Below are 19,446 nucleotides of genomic sequence, written 5' to 3'. Positions count from 1 at the left end.
CTGACATTAATCGGTCCCAAGAGCCTGAACTCAGAAAATGAGAAGTTCACAACTAATGGCCATATTTAAAACATGTGGTTGAAGTGAACCACCCAGCCTCACACAGGAGGTCTAGGGCTGAATTAAGATTTGCCTTGAACCCTTCAGAATAGCATCCAACAGCCCCAGGTCTAAATCCCATCTGTCAATGTTAATTCCCTCCTTTCTTCACCTACCAGTCTCCTCCACCTTCAGCAGCTACAAGGAAGCAAATCTGAAGGAAACAAGCTCATTAATTAGCACAGCTGGATTAATTTCCTAAATGCCATTTAGCTGGCCTCCCTGAAAACAGCAAGTGCTTTGTGGATAAAGAGTCTGAAACGATACCAGAATGTGCCATTTTAAAGCAGAAATTTATCATGACCAAACTGAGTTTACACAACAACTTCTATTCCAGCATTTCCCATCTGTTGAGAACTTCATGTATCAGAGAACTCCATATTCCCTGAATTTTCACTTTATGCAGCCTCAAATAACAATGTAAGATTTAAATCCTGTTTGTATTGCCATATCACTTGCTATATTTGCAGCTTCAAGCTGGAAAAATTCCTACTACAGGATTTCTTAATACTGAGCACATCCAAAGAATCTGTGCAAGGGCGCAACTTACTGCAAATCTATTGGTCTATGCAATAACTACAACACAGCACAGGAACATTATAGGGTTAGGATTTACAGTGCAGCAACCAGCAGAATCCCAACATTATTTCTATCAGAACCCTTATATCACCTCAGAAAAGTGAGTTCCTTTTCCAGCACATAACATATCACTATTTCCTTATTTGACACCAAGAAAACACCCAAGCCCAATTCCAGACAGATGCTTTACAAACCACAAGAGCATCACATTTCTGTTTGCTTCACCACTTGAGTTCATCATAAATAAATACTTATTTGAATACCTGTTTAAAAAAAGCCAAAATGCAAACTCACCTCATTCCCACCAACAGCTTTGGTTAAAATTACAGCAGAAGACACGGAGGTGGCATGCAGCCCACTGTCTGCAAGCTGAAAACAACAAAAAGAACATTACATTCCTTACAGGAGGCAAACACTAAGCAACCTACAACGTTAAAATACCAAATAGCTGAGTAGAAAGTCCTATCACCTGTGCAGTGCAATCAGTTTCCAATCACTTACAGCCCTGCACTAGGAAGGGCACTCCTGCTGGCAGCATTTCCATGCCATCTCTCACTAGCCACTACAGTGAAGATGCATGTCACCACGTAAAAAGCACAAACACTAAACCTCTCTGTGACTCCACTTCCCCATCTGTAGTCCTGTAGCTCTCTCATTCACAAAGGTGTCTATACATCTATGCAGACTTCTAGATAAAATCACCTGACTGCCATCAAATCATCAACAGTTTCCTCTTACGCTTTAGAAATCCAGATAACTTTATTATTGTCATTGTTTGGCTCTGTTTGTGCAGCAAGTCATTGATGTGTAGAGTAAATGCTGTTGCAAGGTAAGAAAAGAGTGGTGATCTTTCCTTTGATTTCAAAGATAGTCCACAAAACCACACCACAATAAATTACAATTAAATTTGGGGCTAAGTAAATTTTTTCTTTCTGAAGAAAAACTGTGTTGACTTGGTAGGAACGGTAATGCATGGATAAAACAGATTGCAAAATCCCCAGAAGTGTGGAATCTACATATGATTTCAAGTATTGGAGCTTGAGATTCTAATTCAGAACAATCAATTACTAGTGGTGACTATTTTGCATTCGTAACCATGTCAGTAGAACCCCCGAGAAAAGCAGTGTCAAAAAGCTGCAGCAAACAGAAGTATTAAATCCAGGCACCAGGGTGCACATTACAGTGCAATTGATATTCTGCAAATATACAAAAAGCTTAAAGAGAAGAAACAGGTAAGTGACAATGACAGTATTCCCTTTGTCAGCTACACACACTGTGGGAAAGGAAAGAAGTAACCAATAAGCATTATATAAATCCAACCACGAGGTGCCAAGTGCCACCTTGGAGGCACAGAGCACCTTCAGCTTACAGTGAAATAAGCTATGGCAGCAGAGAGTTGTCAGCACATGGCAGAATAAGCTAATATTGAAAAGAAAAAGAAATACAGGAAAAAGAAATGGTGCAGGAAAGTTTGGAAACATACAGGAAAATATACAACAGACAAACAAACACATGGCAATTCTGATGTCCATCCCCTACACTGTGATACTGTTATCTCTGTGGCAGCCAGCTCCTGGAACTTCTCACCTGCTCTAGTAAGGAGTGGATTAAGTTCAGAGTTATCCAGAGAGGTACAAAATGTAAATGCAAGGGCATTCATCTCAGCTGGCAGGCATTTTCCATACTATAAGGGAAAGATTTAATCATACAATCTCTGTTAACCCTCTCAAACTGAAAACAACACATTTGGGATTAAAAACAAAAATCCCTATCAAGGAATATTAATCTAAAAAAAATCTGGTACACACTAAATGGAAATAGTTTAAATTGAGTGTATTGAAACGTGCACCTGTCAACTTTTTTTTCCAGTTTGCATCGACTACACAATTCTACCAATATACAAACAGATTCCTCTAATGCCCAACAGACTACTAGAGATAACAACCAACCAACTAATATATTCCACTGGATCAGGCCATGCTATGACTACTAACACCAGGGTCCAAACACTTGCTGTTCTGCTGATAACACTACAGACAACTGAGTAGTAGGCTCTGAAGTCACATGTCTTAGATGTGTCAGCTCCAAAGTCATATCTTATACCCAATCTTTGCATCTCATGCCTTACACCTCTGCTGGGAATGCTATATGCTAAAGTGGAGAAGAGGTCAATCTGTGCATACATTAATACCTGCTTCATGCTCCTTTTCTAATAGATGTTGTCAATGCAGAACCTGGTCAGCTAACAAAAAAACTAACTTATAAGATGCTTGGGAGGATGTTTTTCTCCTCTATTTTATACATTTCAAAGTAATTGCAAAGCAACAAACCTCCTAATATCATCCCAGACAGAGAGGGAGGAAAGAAAAAAATCCCACTCAGCTATAGAAACACAGTGAAAAGCTGGCACCACCCAAATCTGCCTCTCAAATAACACAGCAAAACAGACTGCTAGAGAGGGTGAGAGAATCTACCACGCAATCTGATGCAAGATGGAAAAGGTCCTGTGGGCTGTGCCCTTCAGGCATAACCTTGTGTAGGGAGCAGTGGAGAGCTGCAGGCCCAGGGGAGGCACCCTGCCAAAGGGTGCTGCTGCATGCCCTTGGGAGCACATGCCTGTTTTTCCAGGCCTTTTCGAGGGCTATCAACCAGCCTCCACTGCATGCTGTGCTAATGTGTGATAAGAAGTAACTTTGCCAACACCTGTCTTGTTCCCTTCCCTTCCTTAGGTGCTTGAGCATTTCTAAGGGAATAAAAACTACAGCCGTGGGCATAAGGATGAACTTTTATTTACACAGAGCTGCCACAGCACGGTCCCTCACATCAGCTCTCACACACACATAGGGACCTTGCTTTATTCTAGAATTAGGACAGAGCTCAGCTGCATCACATGTACAGCTCCCAGGCAGTGGCTGCTGTCCTAAGTGTGTCCTGAAAATCAGTATTTCTCAAGAAAACATCTTTAAAAAAAACCTAACCAAAGCACCTTAATTAAACTCCTCATTCTGATCATTCTTTCAATCAAACCTCAATAAACAGGGTTACTGCACTAAAAGAAACAGTCAAATCAGAAGCAGTGCTTCAAGGAACAAGTGCTTGAAAGGCAGCTTGAAGCAAACAGAAGCACAGCAGCTCACTAGCAAAACACAGACATACTCATGACAAATGCCTGGTTTAGGCTTTACATTTAGAAAGATAAATGCACAAGCATTTTTTCCTTTACAAAAATACACAGATCCCCAGTTTTACAAAGTTTTACAGGTGTGCATGCATATACATACAATTATACTCATGCATGCAATGGATCATGTCACTTAAGCACTAAGCACCAAAGTGGCATAAGACTCATGGGAAGGAAGGAATGAGAAATGCTTCATGGAACCAAAAACACCACAAAAATCTCTTTCACCCCGCACTTCAAAACTGAAGCTTCATGGATTAGGAAGGAATTTGAGCTAGTGTGGAAAAATCACATATCTGTCCTAGCTGAGAAAAAACTATACAATTATTTTACTTTAAATAGTACCCTTTACTACAAATACCTAAATGCAAATGAACATCACATAGTAATCTTGTTCTTCCTTGCTTTACTGACACTGCTAAGAAAAAGAGTGTTAACTTCTAATTGATGCTGTCTCAATGTCACCTTTTCACTCTCCTTTGGACCAATCACATTTGATGGAGCACAGGAGAAGCCTCTTAAACAAAATGAAATGCTCCTTTAGGTTTAGGCCTTGTAGAAACAGAAACATGAGCAGCTTTTTCATTAAACTTTTAAGACAAGGAACTCCCCAAGCAATGTTTGAGCAAGCAATGGGGATTCTTTCAGTAGTTTTCTGAAATAATTGATTTTTACATTCAAACATTGCAGTATACCTGCATGGCACTAAGTATTGACCTCCCATTCAAAAAAAGAAAACCTTTAAACTTTTTTTTATGTTACACAACATCTATCCCTAGTACACCATCAATGTAGCTTTGCACATTGGCAGTGTACACCCAAGATTTAAAACACACTGTTTTCATGGTAACTTAGTTTCTGCTCATCACAAAGGTCTTGTCCTACAAAAACTTTACTCTTTTTTTCCCCTATAATTTAGCTGGAAGCAGATACTGAACTATGCAAGAAATACTCAATACAGACTACTTTAAAACAGAAGAAAAATATGTAGCACACAGTATTTATTCACTGGTTTATGCTTTTCCTTCAGCTTTTTTTTCCTCCTACCTTGACCTTTCTTGAGACCCAACACATCACTTCAGCTGTGTTTGAGAAAAAAAAAAACTAACCTGCTGCAACCTCCCTACATATAAGACTGCCCAGACTTTCTAAAAATGAGACCAGGCTCCTGAAGGAATAATCTTGTGCATGTACTTTGTTTTCAACAGCAAAGTGCTGAAGCACAAAAAACAACCAGCAGAATCTGCTCACAATACAACAAAACACCAGTTGCAGGATAAGCAGCCCTTTAAGATGACAGCTACAAATATATTTCACTCCATTATGCTTAAACATACCCTTTTAAAAGCCATTCATTTATAGGTGTGATTGATAACAGCTGAAGAAAGACCCATATTGCTGTTGGGAAGAACACAAGTGTAAAAATCTGGACAAAAAGGTGTAGTTTCACATGCATCAAAGCACTTGTCAGCTCCTGCAAAAGAAAAAGAAGAGAGGAAGTTGCAGTCATAACAGCTGAAGCAAGATCACGTTTGTGCTTTTAAAACTAGGATCAGCTTATAACACAAAAGGAGTGCATGTCAAAAGGCACCTTTAGGGATCATCTGATCTCCTCTTTAATAATGAAGTAACAGACAACATGAAAGCTGTCTGCTCCTGGGCACTTTTCCACAAGAATTGTCCACCACTTCAATAACAGTGTAGCTCTCAGAACAGCAGCTTTTCAGCAGGCAGCCTTAGCACTTTGTCACGGCTTCAAAACCTGTGTTAAATGCACTGATGGCTGTTTACTTTAGTGACTTGATATCAAGAGGCATGAAAACTCGTAGTGAGCACATGATTTCAGGTTCCTCTGTGCAAAGAGAGCCACAACTGTGATTATCATCTAGACTGTTACAAAAAAAAGGATGTTTATGGATGTTTGTATTACTAAGCATTCATTTGTGGTGCTGGGAGGGTTTTATGTTTGCTATTTTTTCCTTAAAAGCAAAGTAATCTGTAGCAGACTTTGATTATTTAGTGTATCAGCAGATAGGAAATCTATAGGAAAAAAAAATTGGTTGATGAAGAATAACAAAGAGGGGATAACAAGATGGTAACAAACTAAAACCTTAAATTTCATAGAGAAATTTCATAAATTTTAGAGAAATAAAGTGTAAGCACCACTGGAGACTCATAAAACAACAATGAAAGTTTTAATTTTAAATACTGTGAGAGCACTCCAGAGAGGTGATCAAGTACCCTTAAAGAAAAAACTCTTCAGCTAGCTCTGTGTCTTTCAGGCATTTCAAGGACCTTCTACACAGGTTTTTGAGTACAAGGAAAAGCCTTGCACATTTCAACTCACTTCAAATTTTGCAGACTGAGAATAAAAATTCCTCTTCCTTTCTCTCAGAATAACTCACACTCTTTTCAAGTAAACAGTGCAAAAGAACTGATGGCACTCATTCAAAATCTAACTTGCTGGGATTCTCCAGCTGACGTTCTAGATGCACTAAACATATCTATCTGTATCTCATATACAGCTTTAATTTCATATTTTTACAATTGGAAAATGCCTCAAAACCAGAGAGTATCAAGAAAACTCCGTGATACTTCCAAAACCAAACTCAAGGAAAAAGAAAGCCTCATTGTAACTTCCAGGGAGGAAGGAAGGTGATACTACACAGCCAACCTACTGCATGGGGATGCTGTTTTAAATGGAGCAAATCTTTGCAGATCTAAATTACCAGACTTGAAAATGTCTCCAGTGATTGCCTTTGAGAATAGGTACAGTCATTTAGAAGCGTTATTATAAAAGTTATGCCTTAGACTGGATGATCACAGAATAAATGCTGAGGGAAACTGCCTTCACCTCCTTAAACAATTTACAAGGGCTTGTCCAAAAATACATCTGCCACTTCAAAGAACTTGCTGGAAGCTGCTAGTTATGACTGTTTCTGCACACCAGACAGAACAGGTTACCTTGTCTTCCCCAATTTCACACCCTTCAGGGAGCTTATTCCAGTTTTTTTTTTTTTGGCTGCTGTGGGTCCCTGTTGCCATCCAGCCACACTTCCGATAGTCACAGCTGGACTCCTCCGAGCAAACACCCACACAGAGCAAACAGTGTTTCCAGTGCCTGGCCAAATTCCTCCTTGAAATGGATAAAAGTATGTGATTTAATCTGGAGCCCTATGGGAGGTGTTTGCTTTAAAAGAGCGAGCTATCCAGTCACTGCAAACTGAAATAGCATTATATTAAGGTGGAATCAAATGTTCTTGTCAGAGAACACACAGTATTTCTACAAATGTGAGAGGACCTTGGCCCCCTCTGGTTCTGGAAGTGTAACAAGGCTATGCACAGACAGGCTTTCCTTGAATGTTGCCAATTATTCTGTAAAATGCTTTTTGAACATGTTAGCAAATTGTTTTGAATGTGACTTACACAGCAGATTAAACCAGAAGTGTAACCTTAAAAGAGCATCAGTTATTTCTAATTTTTTCAGATTTATCAGAAGGTCTCTGTTAACACTCAAACTTTTCATCCTGTCATAAAGCATGCCAAACACTAGTTTCCATGTAACTATACATTATCTAAGGTAGAACAGCTGATACACAGGTCAAGAACAAGTAAAACCAAAACCAGAAACCATATACTTTGCAATCCAACAAAAAGGCATATGAGTAGTAATACCAACTTTGTGCCTTAAACAACAAAACATGCCTCAAAGTATTTTAATCAAAACATGACCTGGTCACCTAACACATATAAGGATGTTTTTAATATACACGTAAGAAAGTAATAGCACAAGGTACAAAGTGAGAAATTATTTCTTCCTCTGTATTCTACCCCATGGCAGAAATTCAGGAAAGGGCTAGCTTCTTCATGAGGCTGGATAACAGCAGCAGCCCTAAGTACTGCTGCCAAAACAATCTGACATCAGCTACCTGGACATAAACATCAGCTCCTGTATTGATTTACATCAATATATTGCTTTAGTACTAAAGATGGAAAAAAGTTATGTAAGTTCAAAGTAAGACATGACACATTGCCCAGAAAACTGTCAGTCACTTCACCTTAACTGGAAGAAGTTAGATGTAAACTACTTCTAATCAAGACTCTGACAATGCTCCTGATTTCTCTCACAGGTGCTTTACAAATACAAGGTTTCAAGGATACAAGTCAGTGAAAGGGAAAGAAATTCTACTTTTTTCTCTCTGCATGCAAAGATTCCTAAGCCTGAAAGAAGAGGACAACTCCACTCTATCAGTACTACTCAGGTTTGTGTTTTGGGTTTCTTCTCTGTGGAAGTCTCTCCACAGCCTATTCCCATTAGGATTAGTTACCATCCCAGGCAAACAGAAACAGGATTCTTCCTGCATCCCCATAAGGAGGCTGCAGAACTGACTAAAGTTCTCCAGTTCACTTACACTGTGTCCTGGCAGAACTAGAGGTTCTAGTGCCAGACCTCCCAGGATACAGCAAGGGAGAGGGCAGCATCAATTCAAACACCTCCTGCACTTGGAAATGCACCACTATAACCATGATACAGGTGGAGAGACTTTTTTTGCTGCTGAAAGCCTAATGTTCACTCAAACCCCAGTTCCAGGAGATAACTGGACAAAATTGTGATGATTCTTTCAGGCATTAGTATCATGCAACTTATGAATAGCATCCTCTGTTAGTCAACAGCATAAAGGAATCAGAAAACTAGACTAGCAGAGATGTCCAGTGTCTCATTTCAACTCTGGCTGCCTCTTCTTGGCACATAGCCACCATCTCCTTTCTCCATGATTCCTTTACACACTCCTTTCATCTCTTCTGAATCCCAGGCTGTTCCTCTTTGAATAAGGTGTGACACAAAATTTTAAACAAATCTCAGTGCCTGTGATATGCACCAGAGTGTAGGCACCTCAAATCCACCTGTCCACAATGAAATCCTGGGGAAAAGATCGCCAAGACTTTGCACTTGTATATTGACACTGTTATCTGCATAGGAACCCTGCTGTGCTGATCCTAGCTGCTGTCCTGGCCCCACCAAACAAGGTAACAAAGTCCTCAGGTCCGTTTCCATCAATCCAGCAGTGAGCAGCTGCATCTCACCCTGATTTGGGTTTGGGACACAATCCGGGTGTAGATCCAGTCTCCAAACTGTGCTCATCACTCCCATTTAGTTAAAACTGAGCAGAGACAAAGCACCCACCCTCTGTGGATGGGTGACATTTATTCAAACTATCTTTCTCGTCATCTTCATAACTTAGTGAAGCAATTCCTGAAATTAAGGAGGGTTATTCCTTAAACATCTAACATTTATCTTCTTTGCTACCATCCTCCCAGCACCACCACCATGCAATTACATTCAAATCTGACCAGAAGGAACACAAACTTTTTTTAGAGCATAACAGGAATGAAGCAATGAGAAAAGACAGTACCTCAGTTTTTAAGGAGAGTCCGCTGTTAAAGAATATAGCTGAAACGGCAATGTAAGTTATGGTAATTTCTGGTTTCAAGGGTCCTAAAAATACAGACATAGAGAACAAAGTGAACTACAGTCAAAGGGACAATGACATGCATATACTACATCACAGTAAATGAGAATACTTTAAAAAACACCTGGAGAAAGTCTAATCAGTAAAGACTCTAATAAAAAGAACGGCATTTCTATCAAGTTACAGAAAGCGTGCTGTTCATTTTTAAATAAAAGTAAACCAGTGGGTGCAGAGTGAGTTATGTCAACACATAAATTTGACTTCCATGATCAGAGGCCACTGGGAACTCACAGGTAAATTCTGGGAATTTGAAAATAGGGAGTCTTTCATAATTCTGCCATCAGAGTATCTCTACAGCATCAAAACACAAACCATACACTCAAGTAAAAATATTATCTGGCACCTTTGCAGGGCCATTGATGTCCCTCACACAGCTCCCTCTTACTTCTCGCCCTAACACACACACCTGTCTGGCTGCCTGCACAGAAGAGCCCAAATCACACCTTGCAATCATTCTTCGGGGCAATACAACTCTGTTATTCCCCTCAACAGAAAATGGTTCAAAATGGTTCATTCCAGCCCCACAACAACACACTTCAGACACTGCTGCAGTGAGACCAGCAAGGGCAGATGCCTGCACCACCAAGGGTTCTGCTGTATTAAAGGCTTTCATTTGTATATATTTATACACTTTTTTTCAGAAGGGAGATTAAAATATAGTCTTTTTACACTCCTATAAAAAATGATGAATTCTCTTAATACACTTTGCCTTCAGAGGCCACCAGGCATAAAATGTATGCGCTCATTTTTTCATGAGCATTCCACCAGATTTTGTTAGAAAGAAAATATTAGCAGTCTACTTAGGATCAAGTGATATCTCACTCTACGAGTGACCCTAAGTTGTCATGAGCAAACTGCAGAGCAAACAAGCCAGCCTGACTGTCCAGAAAAGAGGAGGAACTTTTCTGCTCCCTCAGATGAATGATATGATGGTCCACTGGAGTGAGGTCAATGATCCTTAAATCAGAGCGACTTGATTGTACAAATAAAATGTGCATCCCAAGTCATTTCAACCTAAATCCTACTCTCAGAGAGAACTCTGTTGACAAACTCTGTGTGCCAAATACACACACACACATTAAAAAAAAAAAAAAAGGCAGCAAACCCCCCCCCGCCCAAGTGACATATATGAAGATTAAGGTAAAAATAAGACAGGAAATGCAAGACTTACAGTTGCAACAAAGCGCATGACTAGTTGCAAAATTATGGCATGTTAACTGAATAGATAGGGGGAAAAAAACCCCAAGAGATTATATAAATATATAGCTCTACAGAAAATTACATTTTATAGCCACAATTACCTCTTTTTCTACTCTTTCAGAAGATTAGAGTATCTATGTACATGCACATACAGCAGACAGGCAGTGGGTTAGTCTGGCTAAAAGAAGGGTTCTTCCAGGACTCAGTTTTTTCTGGTTTATGGTTTTCACTGGCTACCTGAACTCCTTTTTCCCAGGAGAAGCCTCTACTACTACAGCAACCACACCTCGTGGAGCACAGGGAACTCTGGTCACAACAGAAAAATTCTTCTCACAAAGGAACTAAATGGTTCATTTATCAAATAGGAAAACACACAAAATGGCTTGGCTTATGTCATGAAGGTGACAACACACAAATCTTTGTTATTTATGGCACAATCTTCCACAGGAATGGATGCTGGGCCATCCATTCGCTAAGGCTCTGCAAATTACCGTGCATGGCTTTGTCAGCTGGAAGATGACAAACTAAGGTTTTTCATGGGTTGATACTTCCCACCCCTTCACCTCTTTCTGCTTTTAAACAGGAATATTTTTCTTCCTCAGAGCACTGAGATCCCATAGTTTCAGAGGAGGGGATACCACTCAGGGGGAACATGTGCTCACTACTTTCAATCAATGCTTCCAAGATTTTTCAAGCAAGTTATCCCAGGAACAATACTGTGTCAAAGCTTGACGTCTCTTTTTGCAGCAGGATAATTTAATGAAGTGCTCCATCATAGTGCTTCCATGCAGGAAGTGAGCCGAGGAAAAAAAATCATCTCTTATTCTAGCTAAAAGGATCTCCCACATGGTGCTAAATTAGCAGGGCACTCAAAGCAGAAAGGGACAAAACACCTGAAACTATCCATTTCAAGTCGTCTCTAAGGTCTGCTGAAAACACAGCACAGATCCTGCAAGCAGCTCCAGGTGGGTTCTTCACCTATGCAGAACAGCACACAGATGTTAGGAGGGATCCTTGCACAGCAGGAATTTGCCTACCCAGAACTCCATGAAGGACCGGAGCCTTAGTTGCCACAGCATGTGTCCAGAGCCATATTTTTTTAAATCACTTTCTTTTTTTTTTCCCCCCAGAATCTAAGAGGTGGGAAAAGTTTGGCTCCTCAGTGAGAAGCTGTCTATCCTAAACTCAGCTCTGTTAAGAAGAAAAAAAAAAAGGGGGAAATTAAAAAAAAATAATAATCCCCTGTGCCAATAAAAGATTGATAGATTCTTCCTCCTCTCACATAACATGGAACTGCTAGAGGAATTCTACTGACGTGTTCTACATCCCTTTTCTTAACCCATCACAGCACAGTTAGGAAAAAAAAAACACATAGTTTAATTTCTTCTCGAAATCTGCGAACATCTGGAGCTGAAATTCCAGCGGAAACTAACCAGCAGACCCGCAGCGTTTATACTTAAAGATACATTGTTGATGTTTAAATAACAGTGGCTATTTCATCAGCCCTTGTTCCGGGAACCACACAAGCCCTCCCTGCGTGGGGGGACAGATCAGCTTTGCCCCCTGTGTGCATTTTTTACACCGCCGCTTCCCACGGGATCACTTTCCCTGTTTTCCCTCACCTTTCGTGAGGAAGTGAGAGCGAACAACAACGAGACAAAAAAAAAAAAAAAAAAAACACAAAAAAAACCAAAAACCAACTCCAACCAAAAACAAAACCCCAAAGCTTTAAAATACAAGTATTCCACTATAAAGTGGAAAAAAAAAAAAAAAAAGGTCTGGCCGAAACACAGCACCTGAGTTGACCACAATACACTCCAGCTACACCTCCGGGGACGGCAGAATCCATACTCCGAGCTGCCAGGACTTCACGCCCACAGCTCTGGAAGTTACGACTTTGCTGCACAGGAGCACACTCAGAGCCAGTCGCTACTTGGCTTCCACCACTCCTAATCCCAAAAGAGCAGGAGACACTCCTGCAGGCACGGGTAAGCGCGGAGCAGAGCGGGAGCAGAGCGGGAGCGGTTCCCGGCTCCTGAGGGCGCGGGCAGCGAGGAGCCGATGGCGGGCAGGGAGCCCGCACGGGCGGGACGGGGCAGCGCGGCCGCCGGGAGCTGCCCAAGCGCCGGGGGCTGCCGGCGTCCCCGCCGGGGCACAGCGCCCGCACTCACCGCCTTTGACGCCGACGCCGGGCTCCAGCCGCGCCACGGCGATGACCAGCACGATGCCGAGGATGAACCACTCCTTCCGCAGCCGCTCCCAGCGGCCCCATGGCGCTGCCCGGCGCTGCCCGGCGCGGCGCGGTGGGCCCCGCCCGGCGCGGTCCGGCTCGGCCGGGCTCGGCGCGGCGCTGCTCCGGGCTGCTGCGGGCGCGGGGCGGGGCGCGGCCCCACCGCCCGGCGGCAGGGCCAGCCGGATCCGCTGACGGGAAAGGCTCACCCCGGCCGCCATCGCTACCACGCAGATCCTAATAGGCGCGCAGCCCCGCGCTGCCGCCCGCCGGCCCGCCCGGCTACGGCCAGCCGCGGGCTCCGGCCGCCCCCGCGCCGCACGCCCTCGCCGAGGCGGACACCGCGGGTGGCGACGGCGGGAACGGGACGGCGCCGTGGCTGCCATCGCCGGGCGGGTGGCGAGGAGCACGGGCACGGCGCCGGTGCCGGCGGGAGGGCGCTGGGCTGGGCGGGCGCTGCGGGGTGGTGCGCGCTGTTTTGGTACATTACAACGCCCGTGTGACGGGCCGGCGCTTGACGCGCGGGGGGGCGGCGCGAGCCGGGGCGGGATCCGGGATCCGGGATGTGTCCGTGAGGGCGGCGCGGGCCGGGGCGGGATCCGGGATCTGTCCGTGAGGGCGGCGCGGGCCGGGCGGGATCCGGGATCCAGGATCTGTCCGTGAGGGTGGCGCGGGATCCGGGATGTGTCCGTGAGGGCGGCGCGGGCCGGGGCCGGCGGGGCGAACACCGGCAGCGGCCGCGCTCCCCGCGGCCCGGGCGTGCAGCGAGGGGCCCCGGCCGGGGGGGCCGCCGCCTCTCGCACCTGTGACCGGGCTGCGCTCACACCGTCCCGGCGTTGTGCCAGCGACACGCGGATCGGGATAGCCCTGGAGTTCCCGTCGAGCGCCTGCCTGTCCGTTCTGGGCAGAGCCAAAGGCACCTCCTCAACCCATGTCGCGACATGCCGACAGCAGCTCCCGAGCCCGGCCAGCCACATCCCAGCGCCGGGAGGTTCCTTGGTTTACCTCAGTGCTAAAACACTTCCATTGAAACAGTCTGGTAAAACTTCCTCCTGGTGCTCCACCCGCGCTTTCCATTCCCCGTTCCCTCTTGCGGCGATGGATTGATCCATGCCCCTGCCCGGCCGCATCCAAGCAGAGGATGAAGCAGGAGAGCTCTGTCTGCCAGCGGCTGTCCCGGCCCGCGGCTCCCTGCTCTTCCAACAGCTCATCCCGCACAGCCGCTGCCGAGGGATTCAGGCTTCAAGGAACAGCCCCGCCGCTGGCCTTCTGCTAACGAGGAAAGAAAGGTTTATAGCTGAGAGCTCAGCTGATCTCCACGATGCGTGTATCCCTGCGTGTCCTGGGAGGTTCGCTGGTGTAAACAGGGATACATCAGAGCCGAGATGTTTGGATATGGGAGGGAATGTGCCTTCTCCCACCCGCCAGCGGATCCAAACTGTGCGGTTTAAAATGGTTATACATTTCACCGCTTTACTAAAGTTGAGTAGAGCACATGTCGATCCTTGATTCTTTCTCAGGAGGGAGAGACACATTGCAAAACCTCACTGCACTTGCCCTGTGCAATCACTGCGGGTTGGCTGTTTTGGAGAAAATAAATGCATCGTGTGTTCATCCAGAGCAAGGTGTGATTATACGAGTGTAGGATTTGATTACTGCACAGGAGAGATAAATCAGATGAAGATGTACAGTTAATGCTCATCATATAAACTATATTAAATCTCTCTGTGGATACTCCCTCACAGGAGGCCCTAGTTCCAGGACATCTGCACCGTTCATGGATCAGAGCATGCACATCTTTTCCCGTGTGGCTCTGAAAGCACACCAGCATGGGCATGAGCTGAAACAGCAGAGACCAGGCAGATGTCCATGGTTTCCCACGTGGTTTTGCTGTGAGTTTGTACACAGCCCTGGGCTCTTAACAGAGATGGGAAGGAGACTTTTCACCCTGTTCCTAGTGGTTCCAGCCAGGCTGATGAGTTGCAAGATGCAGAGACCTCACACACCAGCAGGGCTAGAAGGCAGGAGCAGATTCAGCATAATTAGCATAATTCATGGAAAAATACAATAATAAACAATCCGTTTGAGTCAGAAGTTATGCACTCAGAAGTTGGAAGCTGAATTTCATAGTGAATGAAAATGCTGCAGTATCAATTCCTGCAGAAGCTGCAGAGGGATGCAAAGAAGGGGCAGGTAAGGAAGCTGCTCAGTCTGGCAGTAAAATTCAATTGTGCAATAAAGACAGCAGTTTCACCTTGCTTTTGCATCATAGTTTTTACATGATTACTCTTACGCTTTGCAGGTGGATACTATTAATGAATTTCTAATCTTGCTCACTGCTCAAGTTAATTCCAGTTAATTTTGCCAACAAGTTTCAGGTGTTTGCTCACAGCTAATCTAACTGGCAAAAGCTAGAAACGTCAGATTCAGTCCTAGGCTCTGGAAGGTGCTTCTCAATTTCCCCTCCAAAGGTCACTTCCTGTGCTCAGTCCCAAGCCTCTTTCTCCTTCTCTAAAGAAGGATGAGAATTCTCACTGGGTATTTTTAGAATAGTTAAGAAATATATACTAAACCCCACAAACAAACAAGGCCCCAAAACCAAATGGTTATCAGACATAACAAAACTTCTGCCTACACTCAAATAAAAAGATAAGTTTAATGAGGCTCTCTTTTGCTATTGAGTGGACGCTTTGCCTTTAAATTTTTTCTAAGAGATCTGAAGCTCTCAATAAACATCTTTTACCGAGTTACAAAATACCTGGGTTCACAAGGCTCTCTTCTTCTGTAATCTTTAAAACCATATGCAGATATTCTAAGCTGTGTGCTGAAAGACTTGTACAAAGACATTCTACTTGGTTTGTTTTAGGTTTTTTTAAGCTGTCCTGCTATAACTGTGGTATGCCTCTTAGGTGAAATAGATGAAACTGTTCCTGCTTTTAAATGAGAGGACTCTGTAAGCCCTGCCGTGTCCCATGGGAGTGGAGCAGAAGGGCAGGAAACACTACATGTGACTTTTATAAATGGCAGGACACTCACATATCCTAAATCAATCTGCAAGACAGTATCACTGTTGCTATCAGAGAATTTATCATCCATATTTGGTCATTTGGTCCCTGTTAGGGAGGGCCAATCCAGCATCTATCCTGTCACCCAAAACAGTCTCCTGCAACATTTGACATTCCTCCTCATGTTCCTATACAGTAAATACAAATATTCTAATCAAACACAAGGACTCAAATAGATCTGGAATGGTCTGGCACATGTGCACGTTTATTCTCTGTTACGTTGTACAAAACATTTTGGACTACATTTAGCTGTGGCTTAAACATAATACAGGAACAAGAATTTAGCTTCTCTCTTATTTCACATGACCAAATTTTCATTTTTGTTCAACTGCAAACGTACCTCAAGGCTTCCAGATGCTTTCCTGCCTCCAAAGCCCTTGTGCTTCCTTCTGCATAATACAAAAGCTCTGTGACATGTGTAGGTGCGTGGCAGCAGGATTTTGTTGCTCACAGGTGGCCTGGTGAAACCAGCAGGACTGTTGGTGTGAGCAGGGACAGGTTTTCATGTCTCCAAAGATGCAGGAGTGGACTGGACATTTCTGGGCTTCACATCTTGAACAGCCACTCTCATGTGGTTTGAGCCTGTTCCTTTTGTGTGCCCAGCCTCTGATCTGCACCACATACCTCACTGCCTGGTAAGTGCACAGTTATTTGAGGGCATGTGTGAGGATTTTCATGCTCCTGAGTAGCAGATGTCATCTGATGCATTTAGACAGGAGAGATTTTAATATAAAGGAGAGGGGATCACCAGATAAAGGGAGCTTAAACGAGAGGAAGAGATAGTATTAAATAATTTAGCTTGAAAAGAACAAAGATACTCGGAATGAACAAGATAAAGAGAGGTGTTAATTAAATAGGAAAGTTGAGGAGAAAAAGTGGAATATATGGGAGGCAGTTTACAACACATTTATATTTCTCACAAGCACTTAGTGGCATGAGCTCAGATTTTCTCAGAGAAAATTGAAGAGATTGCTGTACTGATCCCATTAGCTGGATTTCCTGGTGGAAGAGGAATTTACAAGCCTTTATTGTGTCTTGGCCTAGGTGCTTATACTGCTTTAGGCATCTGCAAGGGATCTTTTGGTTCTTGCTACTGAATATTATTGAATACCTATAATCACTTAGGTATTGCCAGCTGCAGGACTTAGAACCCTTAGCATAATGCAATAGCAGGAATTATGTACAGGTTCAATTTAGAACAGCATTTTATAGGACTTAAACACACATAAGTGTGCTTTTCTAAATAGAAGCTATGAGATAATGAGAGGGTTTTTGAATCTTTGGGTTTATTATGCTATGATCTTTTTTTTTCCCCAGAGACCTTAAATGCAGAATACGTTTTGTTTTTAACTTGTAATAAAGTTTAACTCTTACATATTTAGTTATTCAACAAATAAGCGATTTTTCTTTTACTTAAGAGCTCAGTGTGAATTTTTCATGAGATCTCAGGTATTAGGAAGAAAATCTAAAAGACAACAAGAGGGTTATGCTGATCCCTTTTCTAGAATCTGCTTGTTCTTACCAGAAACAGAACTTGGTTTACTGATGCTCCACTCGTGATATTTTCTTGACTTCTCCTAGGCTACCAAGAGACCATATAAATTTAGAGAAATTTTCATGTTTAGCACTTTTTCACAGAAACACGGTTTCCCAGTAGACAGCAAAGCTATAATGTATTCAGAAGGTTGCATTAAAAAAATAAAAAGGAAAGAAAAGCTATTGGCATAATAAAGCTGTGCTCTTGGTACAAATTATGGGCTTCCTCAACTGCAATTCAAAAACGGAAGACAAAAAAGATTTTTTTTTAAAAACCATGAAAAGCTGTACATATTTAAACCTGAAATATGAAGGCAAGAACAGGAAATAGCTTCCCTGGATAATTTCACAATGAACAACTGGATTTAACCTATTAAATAAAAGACTTCAGGATAACATGAGGATACCTTCATATCTTTTCCTCCTTATGCTTACAGAAATAACCTTCTAGTATTATAATAATCATACCAAAATACAACGTGAGATTTTTCACTACAGAAGTCTGTGCTGCAATTTTACAGGGGAGAAGCAGGGGATTTATTCGTGGGTGTGGATGTACAGATGTGCAGATGCAGAAGTTTTACAATGCTTTTAAGGTCATTATCCACTCATGATGGGAAGAGAGTGTAAATCACAGAAAGCAGAAAGAGGAGAGCAGTCACACCAGCCCCTCTAGTGCTGAAATCAGGAACCTGTCACAAAGGTCGAGTTGGAATGAGCAGCCACCAGAGAAATCAGCTTCTAGAAGTTTCTCTGAGGTTTGCCTTAAGGTTGTTGAAAGCTGGCTTTTAGGAGTTTCAGCTTTATCTTCTAGAATGTCCAAGAGGAAGGACAGCCCGTGCTCCAGATTTTTGTATTCTCTTAGCTGGAAAGAAGGTAGAGCCTTATTTCACTTGCATCTGTCCCATTTGATTTTAATATTATTGAAGAGTTTAAAGATTCACAGAAACAGTTCCAATTCACCAGCTTCCCTGAGGGAGAATGCCAGAGAAGGCTTTACACTTCCCGAGATTTGTCAGTTTGGCATCTTGTAATGGCACCTGTGACACATCTTGGGATCTTTGCAGGTCACTGCTGGTCCTGTCTTCACCCCAGGCCAGGACCCAGCGCTCCACCAGTCTGGAGAAAAGCAAAGTGTATTCCACAGGAACCTTACAGACACATAACTTGACCTGCATCCAAGTAAATTCCACAGTATTTGCAAATATATTCATCTGATCCCAGCCTATCTGGCCTTGATTTGAAATGGACTAGGGAAGTGATGTCACAAGAACACTGAGTGCTTCCCAGTGCTGCATATGTCAGTCCTGAGAGGAATGTTCCCACACAGCCCCTCCTAGAGAGGCATGAGAGCACATTAATAGATGGGCTCTGATATGTCTGATGTTGATCAGGTTCACACTTAAGTGAAAAAATGTCAAATGATAAAGTAGATGCAAAACAAAAAAAAAAAAAAAAAGAAAGTGAAGCCAGAAAGGGAGATAAGCTATGGGGAAATACACTAAATAATTAGGAAAAATACAACCAGAGAAAGAAATCCTTTAAAAGCTATCTGATAACAAATCAGATATTATATCTGTCAATACATAAAAAATGAGGTTGCTGACAACTCTTCATCCCACAATCTGCAGCATTAATAAGTCATGAAGTATTAAAAAAACTGGGACGCTTTGTGCCTAAAACAGTATCACACGAGGACAAGGGAATAAAACTGAACTAAAACAAAGGACACGATTGTGTTTTGCTGGCAAATAATGACATAAATGAGAAACAAAACCACGGAAACAACACAACCCCTCCAACCATCAAATAGAAGGAAAACATGACTGCCTCGGTCCTTTGGCAGTTAATCAGATACAGATCATGAAGTCAGCACTATCTGATGAAAGTTTTGGATGCAGTCGTTATTCTAGAAGTGTCCAGCCCAAACTTCTTATTTAAACATGAGAAGGAGATGGCAGGGGAGCAGAGGATAAAGGTTTTAGGATCCAAACTATCCCAAGACAAACAGCACCCTGAGGGATA

The 19,446-nt window shown here is 43.0% G+C and overlaps 1 protein-coding gene across 1 annotated transcript in view; it reads right to left on the bottom strand.

Moving 5' to 3' along the window:
* Positions 1 to 13,797, bottom strand: part of SLC10A7 (solute carrier family 10 member 7) — a 137,750-nt gene extending 123,953 nt beyond the window's left edge. The window contains 5 exon segments of the mRNA XM_066318461.1: positions 973 to 1,016; positions 1,019 to 1,047; positions 5,197 to 5,333; positions 9,274 to 9,356; positions 12,762 to 13,797. Of these exon segments, the coding sequence (XP_066174558.1) occupies positions 973 to 1,016; positions 1,019 to 1,047; positions 5,197 to 5,333; positions 9,274 to 9,356; positions 12,762 to 13,797 (1,329 nt within the window).
* Between the last annotated feature and the right edge of the window lie 5,649 nt (positions 13,798 to 19,446).

Source organism: Sylvia atricapilla, chromosome 4, assembly GCF_009819655.1.
Source record: "Sylvia atricapilla isolate bSylAtr1 chromosome 4, bSylAtr1.pri, whole genome shotgun sequence".
Taxonomy (NCBI): Eukaryota; Metazoa; Chordata; class Aves; order Passeriformes; family Sylviidae; genus Sylvia; species Sylvia atricapilla.
Note: the sequence above shows the minus strand (reverse complement) of the source record. Positions and strands in the feature narration are given on the sequence as shown.